The sequence below is a fragment of the Berghia stephanieae genome, chromosome 8 (assembly GCF_034508935.2).
Source record: "Berghia stephanieae isolate SIO BIC M18660-M18661 chromosome 8, UCSD_Bste_1.3, whole genome shotgun sequence".
In the NCBI taxonomy this organism is placed as follows: domain Eukaryota; kingdom Metazoa; phylum Mollusca; class Gastropoda; order Nudibranchia; family Aeolidiidae; genus Berghia; species Berghia stephanieae.
Genome location: NC_088367.1, coordinates 10,321,184 through 10,341,183, shown reverse-complemented (window position 1 = coordinate 10,341,183; position 20,000 = coordinate 10,321,184). Strand labels below are relative to the sequence as shown.

Sequence of the window (20,000 nt, the reverse complement as noted above, 5' to 3'; positions counted from 1 at the left end):
AGACAACATTGTTAACGGTCAGGTACTCATTTTATACACGAATACGGTGAGAGAATGTGAGTAAAGAGCCTATTCTAAGGAGTCAACTATGCACCGGTCATAGCAGGATTCGAACCCACGACCTTCCGATCCGAAGGCGAGTGTCATACCACTAAAGTACATAGCCACACAAAAATGTTATCTACATTTCTATCTGGTAATATTAGCTCATAGAGATGGAGTTTATCCCGGTTTGTATAGCTTGAAAAATACAATATCAATTGCTTGCCACCCTTCGGTCTTGGGCAAAGAACTTTCCAATTAGTGCTGGATGGACAGGCGGGTTAGGCAACTTCAACACAACAATTGCTCGCTACCGTTTGGACAAAATGCTAAATCTAACATCCGGAGTTGAAAATAGACTTCATTGCATCAGCGTCATGTGGTTTCAAATATCTCTCTCTCTCTTTTTATCTCTCTCTCTCTTCTCTCTCTCTTCTAGTCCTCTCTTCCTTCTCTCTCTTATTCTCTCTCTATCTTTCTCTACTCTCTCTTCTATCTCTCACTCTCTATCTTTCTCTTCTCTCTCTATCTATCTCTCTCCTGTCTCTCTTCTCTTCTCTCTCTTTCTTTTCTCTCTCTCTCTTCTCTCTCTCTCTCTTCCCTCTCTTCTTTCTCTCTCTTTCTCTCTCTCTCTCTCTCTCTCTCTCTTCTCCTCTTTCCGCCCCCTCATTCTTTCTCTCCTGGCCTTTACATCTGGCCGCTGTATTATTGGAGAGGAAAATGTCAACAAAGCTGGTATACGTTACGCTATTATAGAGATGAATATAGAAACTATCCTATTTATAACTTTGGGGTTTTCCCCAGATGAAATTACTGATTAGTTGTGATATAATATTTTATCTGCTTACAAAAATCCAACAAATTATTGAATTGAGATATATTAAAGGGTTTACAGTAGACAAAATCCGGGGTTTTCGGACTCGTTTAATTATTATTATTTTGGCTTATCTAATTGGTTTACCAAGATTATGACAAAATACAACGTGTACCTATAAACAGGTCTGAGTACTTGGCCGTTAACAGCGTTGTCTTAGTCCGAAAAATTGTAATATCGCCTAACAGGCGGCATGTCCCGTCCTAAAATGTAAAATACTGCTGTTGACCAGGGGCCCCTTGTAAAGCGCTTTGAGCACATTAAGTGGATATTGCACTATTTAAAGCTCAATTTTTTAATTATTTTTTTTTGAGCCAAAAATTCGTATTTCTAGGAATTTTTCTTGTTACTAGGCTGGTCTGTTTACACCAAACAAACAAACAAACAAACAAACAAACAAACCTGTTTGTCTTATGAGTGACTTTCTTTTTTCTTTGCTCTGTTCCAGCCAGACTGACAAATGGGACGTGAACACACAAACAGGATATATAAACGTCTTAACCAAAGTCATATATTATTTGCAGTTCCGATAACCGAACTCAATTATTAAGGCCTTGATTGAACAGTGTTGTAATGGACAGTATATATATATATATATATATATATATATATATATATATATATATATATATATATATATACATATATATATATATATATATATATATATATATATATATATATATTTATCGTTGGCAGCAGTTTCTAATGGTATTCATACTACTATGTCATTAAAATAAACATGGAGCTTTATATAGAGCAATGTCCACTAAATGTGCTCAAAGCGCTTTACAAGGGGCCTGGTCAACAGCTACATTTTTAACATCTAAGACGGGACATGACGCCTGTGAGGCGATACTACAATTTTTCGGACACAGACAACGCTGTTAATGGCCAAGTACTTATTTTAGACCTGAGTACGATGAGAGAATGTGAGTAAAGAGCCTTTTCCAAGGACTCAACTATGCGCCGAGCGCGAGGCTCGAACCCTGGACCTTCCGATCCGAAAGCGAGTGTCATAACACAAGACCACATTAGCCACACAGACCATCGATCCAATCAGCAAATTCATTACCGCACTCGTGCAAATTCTCAAACCCTCCCGGAACCTTCGTCACAACACAGCGTTCAACTAGATGCTCTGTGGTTTCGGGTTCGTTCCCATATCGGGTACATAATATTGGACAGGTGGAAAGTCCCCACCGATGAATGAAGCGATTTTGCCGTGCGTAAGGCAGGTTCTCGACCGAAGCCAATTTGCTGCCACCCACCAGTGCCTCCTCTTGCTGGTGGAGAAGCGTTGCCTGGAGAGAATACGCTTCACCTGTCATGACGTCACTTCCCTCGTAATGACGCATGGTAACTTAGTAACCGGCTCTAAACTATCGGAACAACGGCGGACGCCCTTATGAAATATTTCTCCAAAGGAGCATAAAAGTGTATCCAGCGGAGAAAAACATGATAAATATGGTCATGTTTTGAATTTTCTACATTCTGATCACATGATATATGAAAAGTTCTAGGCAGCATGGAGAATAAAAAATACCGATTTTCTTCGTTTAGAACCACGATGGCCGCGGTTGCTGGGCGACATGACATCAGACTATTGAATGTAATTCCCATTATAACAATGAAATGAGTCCATAACCAAATGGGTTATCAGACCTGTAAATACGTACACGTCGACCGCAACAGATTACTGTAACAACACGAAAGGCTTAGCTGTGTTTAGTGATAGATTATTCGCCTTTACAAACAAATAAATCTGCTTTTTTTTCAGGACCACTCGCAAATATCTGGCATTTCAAATAAGACGTACACAAAAGGAAATAAATTTTTGTTTTCATTTAGTAGTAGTCCCTCAGAGGCTCCATAGGCCCATGAAGCCGGAGTTTTTTTTTCTCCGGTTTTATTGCGTGAAACGGACAATAACAATTGCTTGCTATCCTTTGGATAGGACGCTTGTCTATCGCAAAGTACTTTCCGCCATATCTATATCTATCAGACCAGCTACCCAATCACTGTTGGATGGACAGGGGGTTCAGAAAAAAAATTTCGGTTCCTTTTTTTTGTGAAGCCAGTGCTCTACCAACTGAGTTAACGGGACAACCCCCCCCCCACCTCTTTTTATTTCGATATGTTTAATAAATATATGATCAAAGAACAAGAGAATTGACTGATTCCATCACTGCTTGGTCATCAACAACCATTTTCCTTAAGCATTTCCTTTAAATCCTCTTCAACAGTCGTAACGTCACTTCCTTCCTAATGACGCATGGTAACTTAGTAACACTGGCTCTAAATTATCGGAACAATGGCGGACGCCCGTATGAAATATTTCTCCGGCGAGCATAAAGCGTATCCAGAAGAAAAATAAAACACATACATTTGATCGTGTTTTGACTTTTACCCATTCTGATCACAAGACATATGAAAAGTTGTAGCCAGCATGAAAAATAAAAAGTAATGATTTTCTTTGTTTAGAACCAAGATGGCCGCCGTTGCCGGGCGGCGTGACATCAGACTACTGAATCCAATTTGACCCAATTTGTTTTTAATTTTACATAAAATCAGGATTAAACTCCAGAGACACGTGTCGTTTGGCCATTTCTTTCATAAAACAAACCCAAATGTATTGAACAATATGAATATAGTAGGTTCAAGCTATAATAAAACACTAAACACGTGATGTTTCGGGCTCAAAACCCCCCTTCAGCCAAACAATAAAAATCAATTAAAACCATAGCACTTCACGTACAAACCAATCAAAACAAACGGTGAAAAGGGTTTCTGGAAGTCCATTCAGAACAAGCGATGGCGAAACCGGATTGTCTGCCATTTGACTTATTTATGTCTGCAATAGATTTTACTTACCATGTAATTTTAACATTTCATTTGAACTTTGTCCTTTTCAATTTTTGGTCACAGGAAATGGAGGAGATCTACATTGACACCAGCAATACAATCAACGTCGCCATTGAGAGTCAAGCTTTGTTACTATTGACGAAGGTAAGGTTAACATGTTGGTTGCTTCTAACGTAGCCATCGTTATAGACAGTATGAGCTCATAACATTGCCATCCGGAAGCATAACGGACCAACACACAAAACTATGTGTATTCATGAACGTGAGCATTACTCATAAACGCGGATGTCAAAAAACAATAACAAAGAACTGAATGACGTCATCTTCGAACTATCTATAGCCTGACACTGAAACCCAAAAAGACTGGCATTATGACGTCATTATTTGGTTTTTTTTTTGCACCGTTTAGTAAGTTGTCGTTAGTAGAGCTCATGGAAACAAGTGGTCCCATTGGCTGAACTATTGAATACAACTCACGATTTGTTTTCTGCATTTTTGGTCAGTGTCAGGCTCTCAGTTTACGGTGGCTACGCTTCTAACGGGCTCACACTAATAATAATATGACGATCAATCCAGGCGCGAAACGTGGCCTTCGTAAACTCATGGCCTTACACTGACCAATAAATGACGTCAATAGAAAAGTCTTTGGTCACAAATGAAAACAACTCGTGAGTTGTATTCAACAGTTCAACCAATAGGATCGCTTGGTTCCTTGATCACTACTAAAGACAACTCACTAAGCGGTCCACATCGTCTGACTACTATTTAAAAGATGACACCAACAGCTCTCAATACCTCTACCCTCCCCTCTCCCTCTTCGACAATCTACCTCCCTTCCCCCTCCACCTCACACTAACTCCAACAACATCCACTACCACCACCAACACAATCATTACCTCAACCAACAACATCAATACCACCACCACCACCAACACCACCACCACCACCACCATCACCACCACCACCAACAACAACAACACCAACAACAACACCACCACCACCACTAACACCACCACTCCTACCACCAGCACCACCACGACCACCAGCACCACCACCAACACCACCACCACCAACAAAAGCATCACAACCACCACCACCACCACCACCACCACCACCACCACCACCACCACCACCAACAACAACAACACCATCACTACCACCACCACCACCACCACCACCACCACCACCACCACCACCACCACCACCACCACCTTCCTCCCAATCACAATCACCACCTCCTCCATTCCCATTTTATTCCATCTCCTGCCTTCCTCCTTCAACTATTCTGATCTGTCATCCACTTTTTAACGTTTTCTCAAATTAAAAAATACAAGTCACAAGACTGTCGTACTCTTTAAAAAACATATTAAAAAATTTGGCCAGAAAACTCGTCCTTCAAATATCGATCGATTAAATGACCAACATTTTGGAAAAAAACTCTCAAACCTGGGACTTCTCAAAGTTCCAGGTTTGAAAGTTTTTGTCAAGAAAGATGAGGGTCATTTAAATCGATCGATATTTGAAGGACGAGTTTTCTGGCCAAATGTTCAATTATGTATTTTTCCAGTTACGGCCAAAGAATAGATTTCTATTTTTAGACTACTACTAAATGCATCCTGAGCACTCAGACTGTTTAAGTAGCTGTAATGAAGATTTGTAAGGCAGATGTAGCACAGACTTAAAACGAAGAATTGCAATAGCTGTAAAGATAGTTTTAATAAAATGAGTCTTATCTTCCAAAAACCACAATATCTCAATGACGACAAAACATAGGGTTTTGAAGGCCTATGTATGGTCAGTATTAATGGCTGTGAATTTGGACAATTACAGAAGACATTAGAAAGAAACTGGAGGCAGCAGAGATGTGGTTTCTTAGAATGATGTTAAGAATCTCATGGACAGAGAAGAAAACTAATTGAAAAGTACTTTAACCCTCCCTTACCACCTACAGCAAAATCGTCACATTTGTTACTACACAATATACATTTTCCTTATTCAGATTTATTTTGTACATCACAAACTTTGAAGAATGATCTTTGTTTAATTAATAAAATCATAAAGTTGTTTTTGTTGAGAGCTTGTTTGAGTTTTTAAAAAATCAATTTTTCTGCTGAGTAAGCCTGCCAGTTTGGGAAAAATACTGTAAATTGTTCGGTAAGGAAAGAGTTACATCTCAATCGATTTAAATGACCCTTATCTAAACAAGATTGGGCGTTGACAAAATCCGAAGAAGAACATCTGGATGCCTTCCATCGCACACAGCTAAGAAGGGTACTGGACATCAAATACCCCAAAAAGATCTCAAATGAATCACTCTATAAGATCACAAAAGAAAGACCAATCTCCCTTGACATTTTACAACAACGATGGCAACTTTTCGGTCACATACTACGCAGGGACAAAAACATACCAGCAAACCAAGCCATGTCGGGATACTTCCAAAAACACGGGAACCTTTTCAGAGGAAGACCGATCACAACACTCCCCGTGATCCTAAACAAAAACCTCACAACACTTGGACAAAGCATTAGTCTCATAACGGCATGGGACCTTGAAAATCTGAGAACCCTAGCAGAGGACCGGCAATATTGGAGACACCTCACACAGGAAATACTGGAAACAGCCAAGGCGACCCGATCTTTCGGTCGAGACGCGAAAGGCATCTAAGTCAAGTAAGTCAAGTTATCTAAACAAACAGGTGTCTCAGAAACATGCTAAACATCGGGTGGCCGGACATAATCACGAATGAAGAACTGGCATGCGTCAAAAACTGAACCAGTCAACTATTGAAACATAAATAAAGACCAGAGATCATCAAAAATGGAGAACTGCAACCAAAAACTGAACCAGTCAACTATTGAGCCAGAAATAAAGAAAAGGAAATGGGGCTGGATTTGCCGTACTCCCAGGAAGCCTGCAAGTAATATCACCCCCGGCAGGATTTGGACTGGAAGGAACCCTCAAGGAAAGAGGAGGATTGGTCGACCAAAGCAAAACATGGCGACGAAGCACTGAGACTGAGTTGAAGGCAGCCAGCCGGACAAATCTGGGCCAAGATAAGGAAGACCTCCAAAAACCGAGTCGGATGTAAGAAGAGTACTGTTGCAGTCCAATCTTCCATAAGGAATCAAGAGTTTTAAGTCAAATAAGTGAAGTATCTAAGCAAAAAACTCTCAATCCTGGGACTTCGCGAAATGCAGTATTGATTGATAATAATAATAATAATAATAATAATAATAATAATAATAATAATAATAATAATAATAATAATAATAATAATAAAGTGTTCTTTTATAGCGCTAAACGCCGAAGCCTCAAAGCGCTTTACAAAATACTTATCAAACCATAAACACACTCATATCGAGCCAAATCGACACACACACAACTATGCAAGTTTTACAAAATGGAATTGACATTCAACAAAATGGAATCAAAAAATGAAACGTATGATTTACTCATCAATAAGAAAATGCCTAGGATAATTTTTTTGGGAAAAGATGAGTCTTTAGATTCCTTTATTTTGACTCCACAGGCTGACGAGCAGCACCGTCGATATGAAGAACAGATGAAGACTTGTAGGCAGGCCAACCCTTACCAAGACGTCATGGTCTTTGTCAAAACAACAACCTTGAACTCTGACCTTCCAACCTTGACCTTGCAGACACCGCGGTATACGTTCAAACCGGCAGTCACCCTGTCTCTTGAAGAACGGGTAAGTCTCTTTTTGCTTTTGAGGCGTTTAAAATATTATTGTTTTAAAAAATAGAGCATTTATATACAGCGCAATATCCACTAAACGTGATCAAATCTCTTTACAAGGGGTCCCTAGCCAACAGCAACACTTAACACGCCTTAAGACGCCTGTTAGCAATATTCCAATTTTTGCTGACGACCAGCATATATGTGACCCATCGTCTCAAAACGGTATTATTTCGGAACGAACCATATGCTTAAAATCCGGATTTAATGTGAAACTGGTCAAAAATATAAATTGTTGGCATTAGCATCCTAAAATATGGTATCCATTCTCCTCAATAAAACATACAAACTCAACACAAGTCTGATATTTTTGGCTATAAATTCAATGACATCACACATTTCTTCCCTATTGAAATGCATCAAAAGTGAAATCCAACAACAACAAAAAAGAGCACAGACACATGCCATTCCATTGTCTGTGGTCTCGTATCAATATTTGATTGGCCTGCCTTTCCAGCCAATCAGATTACGCAGTTTCCTGTCAGTGACAATCAAACCATCGGGTTTTCCCGAATGTCTGGTGACGCATCGTGACTTCAAATTTTGAGGTTTAATATATATATATATATATATATATATATATATATATATATATATATATATATATATATATATATATATATATAGCAATGGCCACTCAACGTGCTCAAAGTGTTTTTGAAAGAGATTGTTCCAAAATTGGTGGCATGTGTAAGTAGGACATAATTTAATCTTTCCCTCAGCGTATAATAATGGAAGTATCTCTGCAAGCTCTTCAGATTGGGCTCACCTGCCATGATTACTGCTCACGACAACATTTAAGAATTCGCAAAGCGTGAACTTTACCACTTACAGGAACGTGAAATTTGACGCTGAAATGACCGAAATGTATCCTAAGCGCCTTAAACCATTTAACCCTCTTCTTACCAACTATAGAAAAATCGTCACATTCGTTACGATACAACCAACATTTTTCTTGTTTCAATTTCTTTTGTACATCATACAATTTAAAGAATACGAACAGTGTGTTGTAGAGCTTGTTTTGCTAAAGGAATTCTGTATCGCAAGAATTTTGCTGCTGTTGTGTCTTGAGTGATAAATTATTTTTGTGTTTGTTGGGTGTGAAGTTTTGGGAACACTGGCTAGTACGTAGAGGGTTAAAACAAATAAACAAACAAACGTAACATAGTTCCAATATTTCTCATATTATTTCAGAAAAATCTGTGTACCCAGCTGATAAGGGACAGATTGACCGAAAAGTCCATTCATTCGAAGAAGTCTCTGCTACAGAAGAATGGGATGGATTTGGCTGTTGTCATCAAACAAGCCCAGGATATCAGTGCAACTCTCACCAACGTCTGTCAACGGTAAGTCTTCTTGGTACATATTTTTTCAAATCTTTATAATGATCTCACAGTGCAGGAAAACCTGAGAGAGAGAGAGAGAGAGAGAGAGAGAGAGAGAGAGAGAGAGAGAGAGAGAGAGAGAGAGAGGGAGAGAGAGAGAATCATGATTCTGCTGAGGTAAGTTGACATTATTTTAAATCAAATGACATTGTATTTCTTACATTCTAGCAATAATTGTAGTATTGTATTCTAATTAAATGTGGCACATCAAGTTCTATTAGGATATATATATATATATATATATATATATATATATATATATATATATATATATATTTATATGAATGAATATGGCTGCGCATTCTCTATGGACGCTTGCCGTGAATGTGTGCGTCCCTTCGAGTTTTTCAGTCTCCTACTATTATCCAGTTAGTAATACACACACACACACACACACATACACACACACATATATATATATATATATATATATATATATATATATATATACATATATATGTATATATTACCTTCACCAAATTTGGTTATTTCCTCCTACACCGTTGATTCATCCATCCGTAATACCTCCCTGAAGATTCCATCAAAATACCAGCGGTAAGATGAAACAACGGTGTAGGAGGAAATAACCAAAATGGGGTGAGGATAATCTATAATTCACTCCAAAGAATCTGTTAATGTTGAGCACTGTCGAGAGGAAATTGCAGTTGATAAGCTTTTCATAACACCTCACTATGCCGTTCTCATTGGAGCAGGGGAAAGTCAGAAGTCCATAATATGCTGGTAAATTCGGGAAAGGAAACACACGAAAGAACCAATACAACATCCATATTAGTTACGACACATCCACAAATGAAAATGAGGTCAATACACGCAAGTGGTGGTCAGTAAGAAAGACGGATTGAAATTGTTAAACCGAATGATCATAGATATCACTGAGTCAGGGAGACACAAAGTGGACGGTAGGGGTACTATATAATGTGTTTTGGCATTATATTTTATTTGTTTTCCACGTTAAGTTGTGTATTGTTGTGTTGACGACGGGTTTTGGTACCCGAAACGTCCATTGCCTGTTTTGTTCCATACGTAGCCTCTCCATTTTCACTCTTTAGTTAGTATATAATGTTTGTAACATTCGAAATCCTAATACAAACCAATCATAATATTCTTCTTCTTCTTCTTCTTCTTCTTCTTCTTCTTCTTCTTCTTCTTCTTCTTCTTCTTCCTCTTCTTCTTCTTCTTCTTCTCCATCTCCTCTTCTTCTCCATCTCCTCTTCTTCTCCATCTCCTCCTCCTCCTCCTCCTCCTCCTCCTCTTCCTCCTCCTCCTCCTCCTCCTCCTCATCATCATCATCATCATCATCATCATCACCATCATCATCAACATCATCTTCCTCTTCCTTCTCCTTCTCTTTTAATTTTATACAAAGTGACCAACCGCTGCAGCCCAAGTTTTGCGTTAATACACACAATATTAAAAAGAAAATAAATCATAAAACGTTCTCAAATGTTTTCCAGCATGCAATACTGTAAGAGAACAATAAAACCACAAGATTGATTTTCGCCTTTGATAATGAAAACAAAACCCCAAACCAAACAGGTCAGAAATAATCAAGAATACAAAACCCTCCCCGCCCACCCTGAAAAAATATTCCACAAATGCAAGTGGCATAACCCGTAGCTAATGCACGGTAATTCTATTTATTCATGAGTTGTTTCCCTTCCGTCTACGCGACTAATCCTATTATTTCCATACACGTCTTTCCACAGTGCCTTTTATGAATTGAATTATAACACCTATCAGTGTCTGTTATGAATTGAATTATAACACCTATCAGTGTCTGTTATGAATTGAATTATAACACCTATTCCAATGCTTTGTGGATTGGCATTTTTAACATTATGTTTTGTTTTGTTTTGTTTTGTTTTTGTTTTTCTTCGTTCTGATGTCATCGCCCTAACAAATCCTTCTTCTTTTTGAGTGCGTTCAAGGTTATAATATTATTGGTTTCCACCGACGGGTACTTATAGATAGAATGTGCTTGGCTAAGAAGCTCATAACGTTCATGGATACACACAGTTTTGTGTGTTGGTCCGTTATACTTCCGGATGGCAATGTTCTGAGCTTCTTAGCCAAGCGCATACTATCTATAGTCAGGTTAATACAGTTAAGTGAGAATTACTCATAAACGCGGATGGCAAAAAACAATAACAAAGACCTGTGTGACGTCATCTTCGAACTATCTTTATTATGCAGGTTGTTATGGTCTCGTGTTGTAATGAAAACACTCTCAAGTTAGTAGAAATTCAGAGCCGGCTGATCGAACTCGCTACTTTTCGGGTAGGAAGCAAAGACCGTACCGCTGAGCCACGCTGTCCCTGGAGTTAATCATTTATAATGCATGATCTTTTGAGAACTTTCCATCTATCGACTTACACAAACTGCCTTTTGTTGGAAAGTAAGAATTAGATCTTATATTGTGGAGCATTGTGGCTCGGCGCATAGTTGATTCCTTGGAAAAGGCTCTTTATTCACATTCTCTCACCGTACTCTGAACTCAGGTTAAAATGAGTACCTGGCCGTTAACAGCGTTGTCTTGGTCCGAAAAATTGTAAAATCGCCTAACGGACGGCATGTCCCGTCATACATGTTAAATGTTGCTGTTGACCAGGGACACCTTGTAAAGCGCTTTGAGCACATTTAGTGGATATTGCGCTACATAAAGCTCAATTTTTTAAAAAATTTGCCATGGTCGAAATGAACACTCGAGAGCTAACTCGACTACATGTATAGAATAAAGATGTGAAGAATAAGGCCCCCAGAATTTACTAGTTACTGTTTAAAATAAAGAACAAATGAAGAATTGAATACGATGATATGAATAGGAATGATGGAATTTAATTAAATGAGTCTTCTGATAAATGAATAGTGATCACGTTTACAAATGGGAATATAATGCTATTACGTATCTCATGTGATCTTGATGAGATGATGATAATATTTCACATATGGCGGGTAGACTTGTGGGGTTTTACTTCCAGTAGAGAGTGGTTGCAGTTATTCCTCCGACGGACTCAGGCTTGATAAATTCTTGACAATGAGTGATTGAACTGACAAAGGTGACAACGGAAGCTCCGGTGTCTTGATGGCGGAAATGAAAATTATTGAAGTGTTCCACAAAGTCCCGAGAGTAAGATAAAAATCTTTATATATATATATATATATATATATATATATATATATATATATATATATATAATATATATATATATATATTAGTGCGGGGCGGTCCTTGGCAAGCTTAAGGACCACGGTCCTACGGTCCTTGGGAAATGAAGACCGCAAGGACCGGTCCTAGGACCGGTCATTTTCGACATTGAACATTCCTGAGAGACTGTTGGAAATTCGAACCGGTTTGACCTTTGAGACCTTGGGATCGTTCATTCTTGAACCGTTAAAGACCGCTACACGATGAAAACCGTGGCCTACAGGAGTAAAACACACGGAGTAGTCACACTCATTTCAAATTGTAACCTAATTAGGAAGAGAGGGTGATGCCTTCTTTATTTGCTCACCGTACTTCATTGTTACTTCGATAATTTAATAAAATTTGAAATTTATCCCCATTAACGGAGATAATGGCATCGCCCAAGGCGTTGATCGAGTTGTTCGTGGCGTTGATACACACACGCAACTCCTACCCCCCCCCCCCCCCCTCCCCCCCCCCACACACACACATTAGAGGGCAGCGAGCATTGAAGAGTAAGAGAGAGACGTGAAGTTATAATAAGAGGGGTGGATGAGGTGATAAAAGGGGTCGATGGTGACTTTTCGCCAGATCTAACAAACTCAGCTACCCATTCATTGCTGAGTAGACAGGGATTCAGAAAAAAATCGACTGCACCCGGGATCGATCTCTGGCCCTTTGCGTATAAAGAGAGTGCTCTATCAACTGAGCTATCGGGGTCCCCAAATATTCTATTGGACTTTTTTAAAATTCAGACGTTATAACTGGGTTTTTTGGAAGGAAGAAACTAATGAAACTCATATTATTTGATTAGTAAAAACACCAAACGAAATCTTAATATTATTGTATTATTTTAAATGACAACACTGCGATAGAAAGGAGTGGTGACAAGAGATGGACAAAAGAAAACAAAAAATCGGATTTGCTACTTGCTAGGTTTGACACACACACACACACACACACACACAAACACACACATCTTTTGTAGTCACATACATTTCAAACAATAACCCATTAGAGAAGAGGGGTCATGCCTTCACCATAGATCATTGTCATTGCGATCATTATGGTGTAGTAAATTTTGAAATTTACCCCGTATAATGGAATCGTCCAAGGCATGCGCCTCCTGTTCCCCCCATCTCACACACGAAAGGGCGGTTTGCGGAGTGGAGGTTGGTGGTCGTCTGCCTGTATGGTCGTCTGTGTCGTTTAGTGTATGGCAAAGGGGGGGGGGGGGGGGGGGGTGCGATTAATTAAGTGGGATGGGTGGTGATTGGTGGAAGATAGGCAACCGAAGCAACGAATCGCTGGGGAAGTAGTAGGCTATGGCGCGGGACCGTAGGACCGTGGTCCTTGCAAGGACCGCCCCGCACTAGTTGAAAGGTGATAAGAAGTGAGGACCGCCGCCGATCTTCCCCTCTGGGACCGGTCTTCGGTTCACAGCTAAAAGACCGTCGGACCGCGGTCCAGACCGGTCTTCAGCGCGGCACTAATATATATATATATATATATATATATATATATATATATATATATATATATATATATATATATATATATAATATGAGGAGTGGAGTGGTCTGGCCGTCAGGAAATAGATTATAGAGAGAGGTGAGTGTAGAATATTAGACCTATCAGCTTTTATAATAAGTGGCTACGTGACAGGAGGTAGAACGAAAAGTATTTACTAATTAGAAATTAATTCAAAGAGAAGGCTATTAAAGGAAAAATGATCTAATATTAGAAGGTAAAGTTTTTCTAAGCCTATCGAAATATAACTGGAGTGAGATAAATTCTTATTTCCTGCTTTGAGTTTGACTGATTAAGATGGCTAAAATTAATACTGATAACAACAGCAACAACAAGGACAGCAAGACAAAGAAGATGATGATGATGATGATGATGAAGAAGAAGAAGAAGAAGAAGAAGAAGAAGAAGAAGAAGAAGAAGAAGAAGAAGAAGAAGAAGAAGAAGAAGAAGTAGTAGTAGAAGAAGATAAAGAACAACAACAACAACAACAACAAGAAGGATTTTTGGTATTTGGAGACAAAGAGTTGTGTGTCAAAGACCCCGATAAGTGGGTTGCTATCTAGATGATCTCCATTGTTGTCAAATGACAGCCCGTCAAATGTAATTAACACGGTTGTTCAGGAATTAGATCAATACAACAACAAAAAAATAAAAGCTTTTAGCGAGTGGAATTTTGTCTTTTTTCTCCGATAGGAAACATGAACTTGACCTGATGCCTAATATCACATTTAAATGAGCTTTTAGACAGCGCAATATCCATTGCCAAATTTATCCTGTACGGTTCAGAGATTTCGTCGCTTTGAACATAGACGATGCGTTATTTTTGGGCTTTTCTATGTCTTCCACTTTTTTGTCTAATTCCTCGTTTCTGTGTTTTATTGTAAGTGATCGAATTGAATGCAGTATTTTGTTTCGTTCCGTTTTCAGGTTTATTATTTCTTCCGAGTCTTTCGTGTTTTGTATCCTGATCCTAAGTTCTTTTTGTTACCACGATAAATTTGGCAAACAGACAACAAATCCCAACGATATCCTTGACATTGTAACTGACCACTTCCAGCAGAAATTTTGCAAACAAGTCTCACAAATATCGCCCTTCTCAGGAAACCCTAGAGACCTAAACAACCGCATCACAACAACTGAAGTTAGAAATAGCATAAAGTGCCTAAACAATAACAGATCCCCAGGCGAATATGAAATTCCCGCTGAATTGCTGAAGTGAGGTACCTTCTCCCTGGATCTGAGCATTGCAAACATAATGAACAAAACATTCTCAACACACAAAGACTGGGACATAAACAGCGGTGTACTAATTACAATACAAAAACCAGGAAAAACGAAAGGACCCGTAAACAACCTGCGCCCAATAACATTACTGAATACCATAAGAAAAACACTGTCAACTATTGTCTTCAACAGAATTCGACCGAAAATAGAAAAATATCTATCACATAGCCAAAGCGGGTTTCGCCAAGAGCGAAGCACATCGGACGTTGTATGGACACATAAATGGTTGGCAGCAAAGGCACTCAAAAAGACTCAAAGAAAACATATCCATAACAATAACCGGAATCGATATGTCCGCAGCTTTTGATACGATCGACAGTGGAAAACTTTTGGAGATATTAACAGACATAGTAGACGAAGACGAGCTCCGAATAATCCGATTTCTCCTCAGCAACACAAAGATACAACCAAGGATATACGGGGCCACAAAACAGACGCAGTTCGAAAGTAACATCGGGACCCCCCAAGGAGATAGTCTGAGCCCGATTCTGTCCACAATGTTCTTAGAACACGCTCTGAAAGAAGTTTGAAAAGTCATTCCAAAACCAACGATTCATATCGAGAATGCAATCCCTAGAGAAATCGCCTATGCAGATGATGTCGATTTTATTGGATCAACACCAGCAAATATAGACATCATACAAAATACCCTCATGAAATATAACCTCCAAGTCAATGCCAATAAAACCGAATTTACAACAATATCGAGGAACAAAGAGGAATGGAAAAGAACACAAGAAAGTCGGCTCACTAATTGGAGACACCGAGGATGTACAAAGAAGAAAACAGCTATCAAACGCCGCACTCAGTAAACTCACCAATGTATGGATTAGAGGTGACAAAATAAAGAGAAAAACCAAACTGAAACTGTACCGCGCTCTTGTAAAACCGGTACTTCTGTATAACTGCGGCACTTGGGCGTTGACAAAATCCGAAGAAGAACATCTGGATGCCTTCCATCGCACACAGCTAAGAAGGGTACTGGACATCAAATACCCAAAAAAGATCTCAAATGAATCACTCTATAAGATCACAAAAGAAAGACCAATCTCCCTTGACATTTTACAACAACGATGGCAACTTTTTGGTCACATACTACGCAGGGACAAAAACATACCAGCTAACCAAGCCATGTCGGGATACTTCCAAAAACACGGGAACCTTTTCAGAGGAAGACCGATCACAACACTCCCTGTGATCCTAAACAAAAACCTCACAACACTTGGACAAAGCATTAGTCTCATAACGGCAGGGGACCTTGAAAATCTGAGAACCCTAGCAGAGGACAGGCAATATTGGAGACACCTCACACAGGAAATACTGGAAACAGCCAAGGCGACCCGATCTTTCGGTCGAGACGCGAAAGGCATCTAAGTCAAGTAAGTCAAGTCAATATCCATTAAGCGTGCTCAAAGCTCCCTGGCCAACAGCAACACTCAACATGTTGGACGAGACATGACGCCTGTTAGGCGATATTATTACAATTTTTTCGGACAGGGACAAGGCTGTTGATGGCCAGGTACTCATTTTGCACCTGAGTACGGTGAGATATGTGAGTAAAGAGCTTTTTCCAAGGACTCAACTATGCGCCGAGCGAGGCTCGAACCCAGGACCTTCCGATCCGAAAGCGAGTGCCAAACCACAAAACCAAATAGCCGCACATTATGTAATGACCCCGATTCAAACAATGTAAAGCGACCTTTAGTTTGATGATTACACTCAGTCATCAATAAACAGCACAGTACATGAAGTATTCTGATAAATAAAGGTGTCTAAATGAGTCAATAAAATGGAGATAACGATAAAAGGAGTAAATCTGACTCATGAATGAACAGCACAAAACAAACGACGTTTCGGCCTTTGCCTTTTTCAAGCAAACACAAAATACACAGATATATGTAATCTGACGCTAGGGAGAAACATTTTGTTTCACTTCTTTTTCGGTGATCGCGTTTTTTGTGAGACACATTTCTATAGCGCAGGTTCCTTGGTTGGTACCCATATTGAAATAGCTCTCTTACAGTATAAGTCGTTCGTTGTCCATATTATGGCCAGATACCAGTGACATCTGAAGAGTATATTATAGCGTATACGAGGTCCTAGCCAGAAACTCATTCCTATAAATGTCTCTGTGAGTTAATTGACACCATAACGAGAACAAAGTTTTGCAATAGTAGTAGTAGTAGTAGTAGTAGTAGTAGTAGTAGTAGTAGTAGTAGTATAGTAGTAGTAGTAGTAATAGTAGTAGTAGTAGTAGTAGTAGTAGTAGTAGTAGTACTAGTAGTAGTAGTAGTAGTAGAATAGTAAGTAGTAGTAGTAGTAGTAGTAGTAGTAGTAGTAGTAGTAGTAGTAGTAGTAGTAGTAGTAGTAGTAGTAGTAGAAGTAGTAGTAGTAGTAGTAGTAGTAGTAGTAGTAGTAGTAGTAGTAGTAGTAGTAGTAGTATTAGTAGTAGTATTAGAAGTGGTAGTTGTTGTTTATGTTGTAAAAGTAGCGGTAGTGATGATAATAATAAAAGAAGAACATCGCGAATTGAACTATACCAACCCAATGACTTACATTGGCACTCAACCAACACGTGTAGCATCTTCTGTCTTTGTTTCCTTTGTTCTTTTGCTGGATTTCCCCAAACGCAACGCCTTTTTTTCTTTTTTTAAATCACCTGCGGTGCCTGCATTCAACCACTGAGGTTTTTGGGTCATTGACCTTTAGGTGTTACCTTGAGGAAATGATCACCTGGGTCTCTCTTCTTCTTCTTCTCTTCTTCTCTCTTCTTCTTCTTCTTCTTCTCTTCTTCTTTCTTCTTCTTTCTTCTTCTTCTTCTTCTTCTTCTCTTCTTCTTCTTCTTCTTCTCCTTCTTCTTCTTCTTCTTCTTCTTCTTCTTCTCTTCTTCTTCTTCTTCTTCTTCTTCTTCTCTTTCTTTCTTCTTCTTCTTCTTCTTCTTCTTCTTTCTTCTTCTTCTCTTCTTCTTTTCTTCTTCTTCTCTTCTTCTTCTTCTTCTCTTCTTCTTCTTCTTCTTCTTCTTCTTCTTCTTCTTCTTCTTCTTCTTCTTCTTCTTCTTTCTTCTTCTTCTTCTTCTTCTTCTTCTTTCTTCTTCTTTCTTCTTCCTTCTTCTTCTTCTTCTTCTTCTTCTTCTTCTTCTTCTTCTTCTTCTTCTTCTTCTTCTTCTTCTTCTTCTTCTTCTTCTTCTTCTTCTTCTCTTCTTCTTCTTCTTCTTCTTCTTCTTCTTTTCTTCTTCTTCTTCTTCTTCTTCTTCTTCTTCTCTTCTTCTCTCTTCTTCTTCTTCTTCTTCTTCTTCTTCTTCTTCCTTCTTCTTCTTCTTCTTCTTCTTCTTCTTCTTCTTTCTTCTTCTTCTTCTTCTTCTCTTCTTCTTCTTCTTCTTCTCTTCTTCTTCTTCTTCTTCTTCTTCTTCTTCTCTTCTTCTTCTTCTTCTTCTTCTTCTTCTTCTTCTTCTTTTCTTTCTTCTTCTTTCTTCTTCTTCTTCTTCTTCTTCTCTTCTTCTTCTTCTTCTTCTTCTTCTTCTTCTTCTTCTTCTTCTTCTTCTTCTTCTTCTTCTTCTTCTTCTTTCTTCTTCTTCTTCTCTTCTTCTTCTTCTTCTTCTTCTTCTTCTTCTTCTTCTTCTTCCTTCTTCTTCTTCTTTCTTCTTCTTCTTCTTCTTCTTTCTTCTTCTTCTTTCTTCTTCTTCTTCTTCTTTCTTCTTCTTCTTCTTCTTCTTCTTCTTCTTCTTCTCTTTCTTCTTCTTCTTCTCTTCTTCTTCTTCTTCTTCTTCTTCTTCTTCTTCTTCTTCTTCTCTTCTTCTTCCTTCTTCTTCTTCTTCTTCTTCTTCTTCTTCTTCTTCTTCTTCTTCTTCTTCTTCTCTTCTTCTTCTTCTTCTTCTTCTTCTTCTTCTTCTTCTTCTTCTTCTTCTTCTTCCCTTTTTCTTCTTCTTCTTCTTTCTTCTTCTTCTTCTTCTTCTCTTCTTCTTCTTTTCTCTTCTCTTCTTCTTCTTCTTCTTCTTCTCTTCTTCTTCTTCTTCTTCTTCTTCTTCTTCTTCTTCTTCTTCTTCTTCTTCTTCTTCTTCTTCTTCTTTTCTTCTTCTCTTTTCTTCTTCTTCTTCTTCTTCTTCTTCTTCTTCTTCTTCTTCTTCTTCTTCTTCTTCTTCTTCTTCTTCTTCTTCTTCTCTTCTTCTTCTTCTTCTTCTTCTTCTTCTTCTTCTTCTTCTTCTTCTTCTTCTTCTTCTTCTTTCTTTTCTTCTTCTTCTTCTTCTTCTTTCTTCTTCTTCTTCTTCTTCTTTCTTCTTCTTCTTCTTCTTTCTCTTCTTCTCTTCTTCTTCTTCTTCTTCTTCTTCTTCTTCTTCTTTCTTCTTCTTCTTCTTCTTCTTCTTCTTCTTCTTCTTCTTCTTTCTTCTCTTCTTCTTCTTCTTCTTTTCTTCTTCTCTTCTTCTTCTTCTTCTTCTTCTTCTTCTTCTTCTTCTTCTTCTTCTTCTCTTCTTCTTTTTCTTCTTTCTTCTTCTTCTTCTTCTTCTTCTTCTTTTCTTCTCTTCTTCTTCTTCTTCTTCTTCTTCTTCTTCTTCTTCTTCTTCTCTTCTTCTTCTTTCTTCTTCTTCTTCTTCTTCTCTTCTTCTTCTTCTTCTTCTTCTTCTTCTTCTTCTTCTTCTTTTCTTCTCTTCTTCTTCTTCTTCTTCTTCTTCTTCTTCTCTTCTTCTTCTTCTTCTTCTTCCTCTTCTTCTTCTTTTCTTCTTCTTTCTTCTTCTTCTTCTCTCTTCTTTCTTCTTTCTTCTTCTTCTTCTCTTCTTTTCTTCTTCTTCTCTTTCTTTCTTCTTTCTTCTTTCTTCTTCTTCTTCTTCTTCTTCTTCTTCTTCTTTCTTCTTCTTCTTCTTCTTCTTCTTCTTCTTCTTCTTTTTCTTCTTCTTCTTCTTCTTCTATTTCTTCTTCTTTTTCTTCTTCTTCTTCTTCTTCTTCTTCTTCTTCTTCTTCTTCTTCTTCTTCTTCTTCTTCTTCTTCTTCTTCTTCTTCTTCTTCTTCTTCTGCATCCTCATCACTTAATTCTTGTTGTTCTCTTCTTCACCCTTATCCTCCTA

General features: G+C 38.5%; 1 protein-coding gene across 1 annotated transcript in view; it reads left to right on the top strand.

Annotated features, from left to right (window-relative positions):
• Positions 1-20,000, top strand: part of LOC144977963 (uncharacterized) — a 504,761-nt gene that overhangs the window by 28,032 nt on the left and 456,729 nt on the right. Inside the window, exons 6-8 of the mRNA XM_078923372.1 lie at positions 3,845-3,925; positions 7,314-7,493; positions 8,735-8,886. Coding sequence (XP_078779498.1) covers positions 3,845-3,925; positions 7,314-7,493; positions 8,735-8,886 — 413 coding nt within the window. The remainder of the gene's footprint in view (positions 1-3,844; positions 3,926-7,313; positions 7,494-8,734; positions 8,887-20,000) is intronic.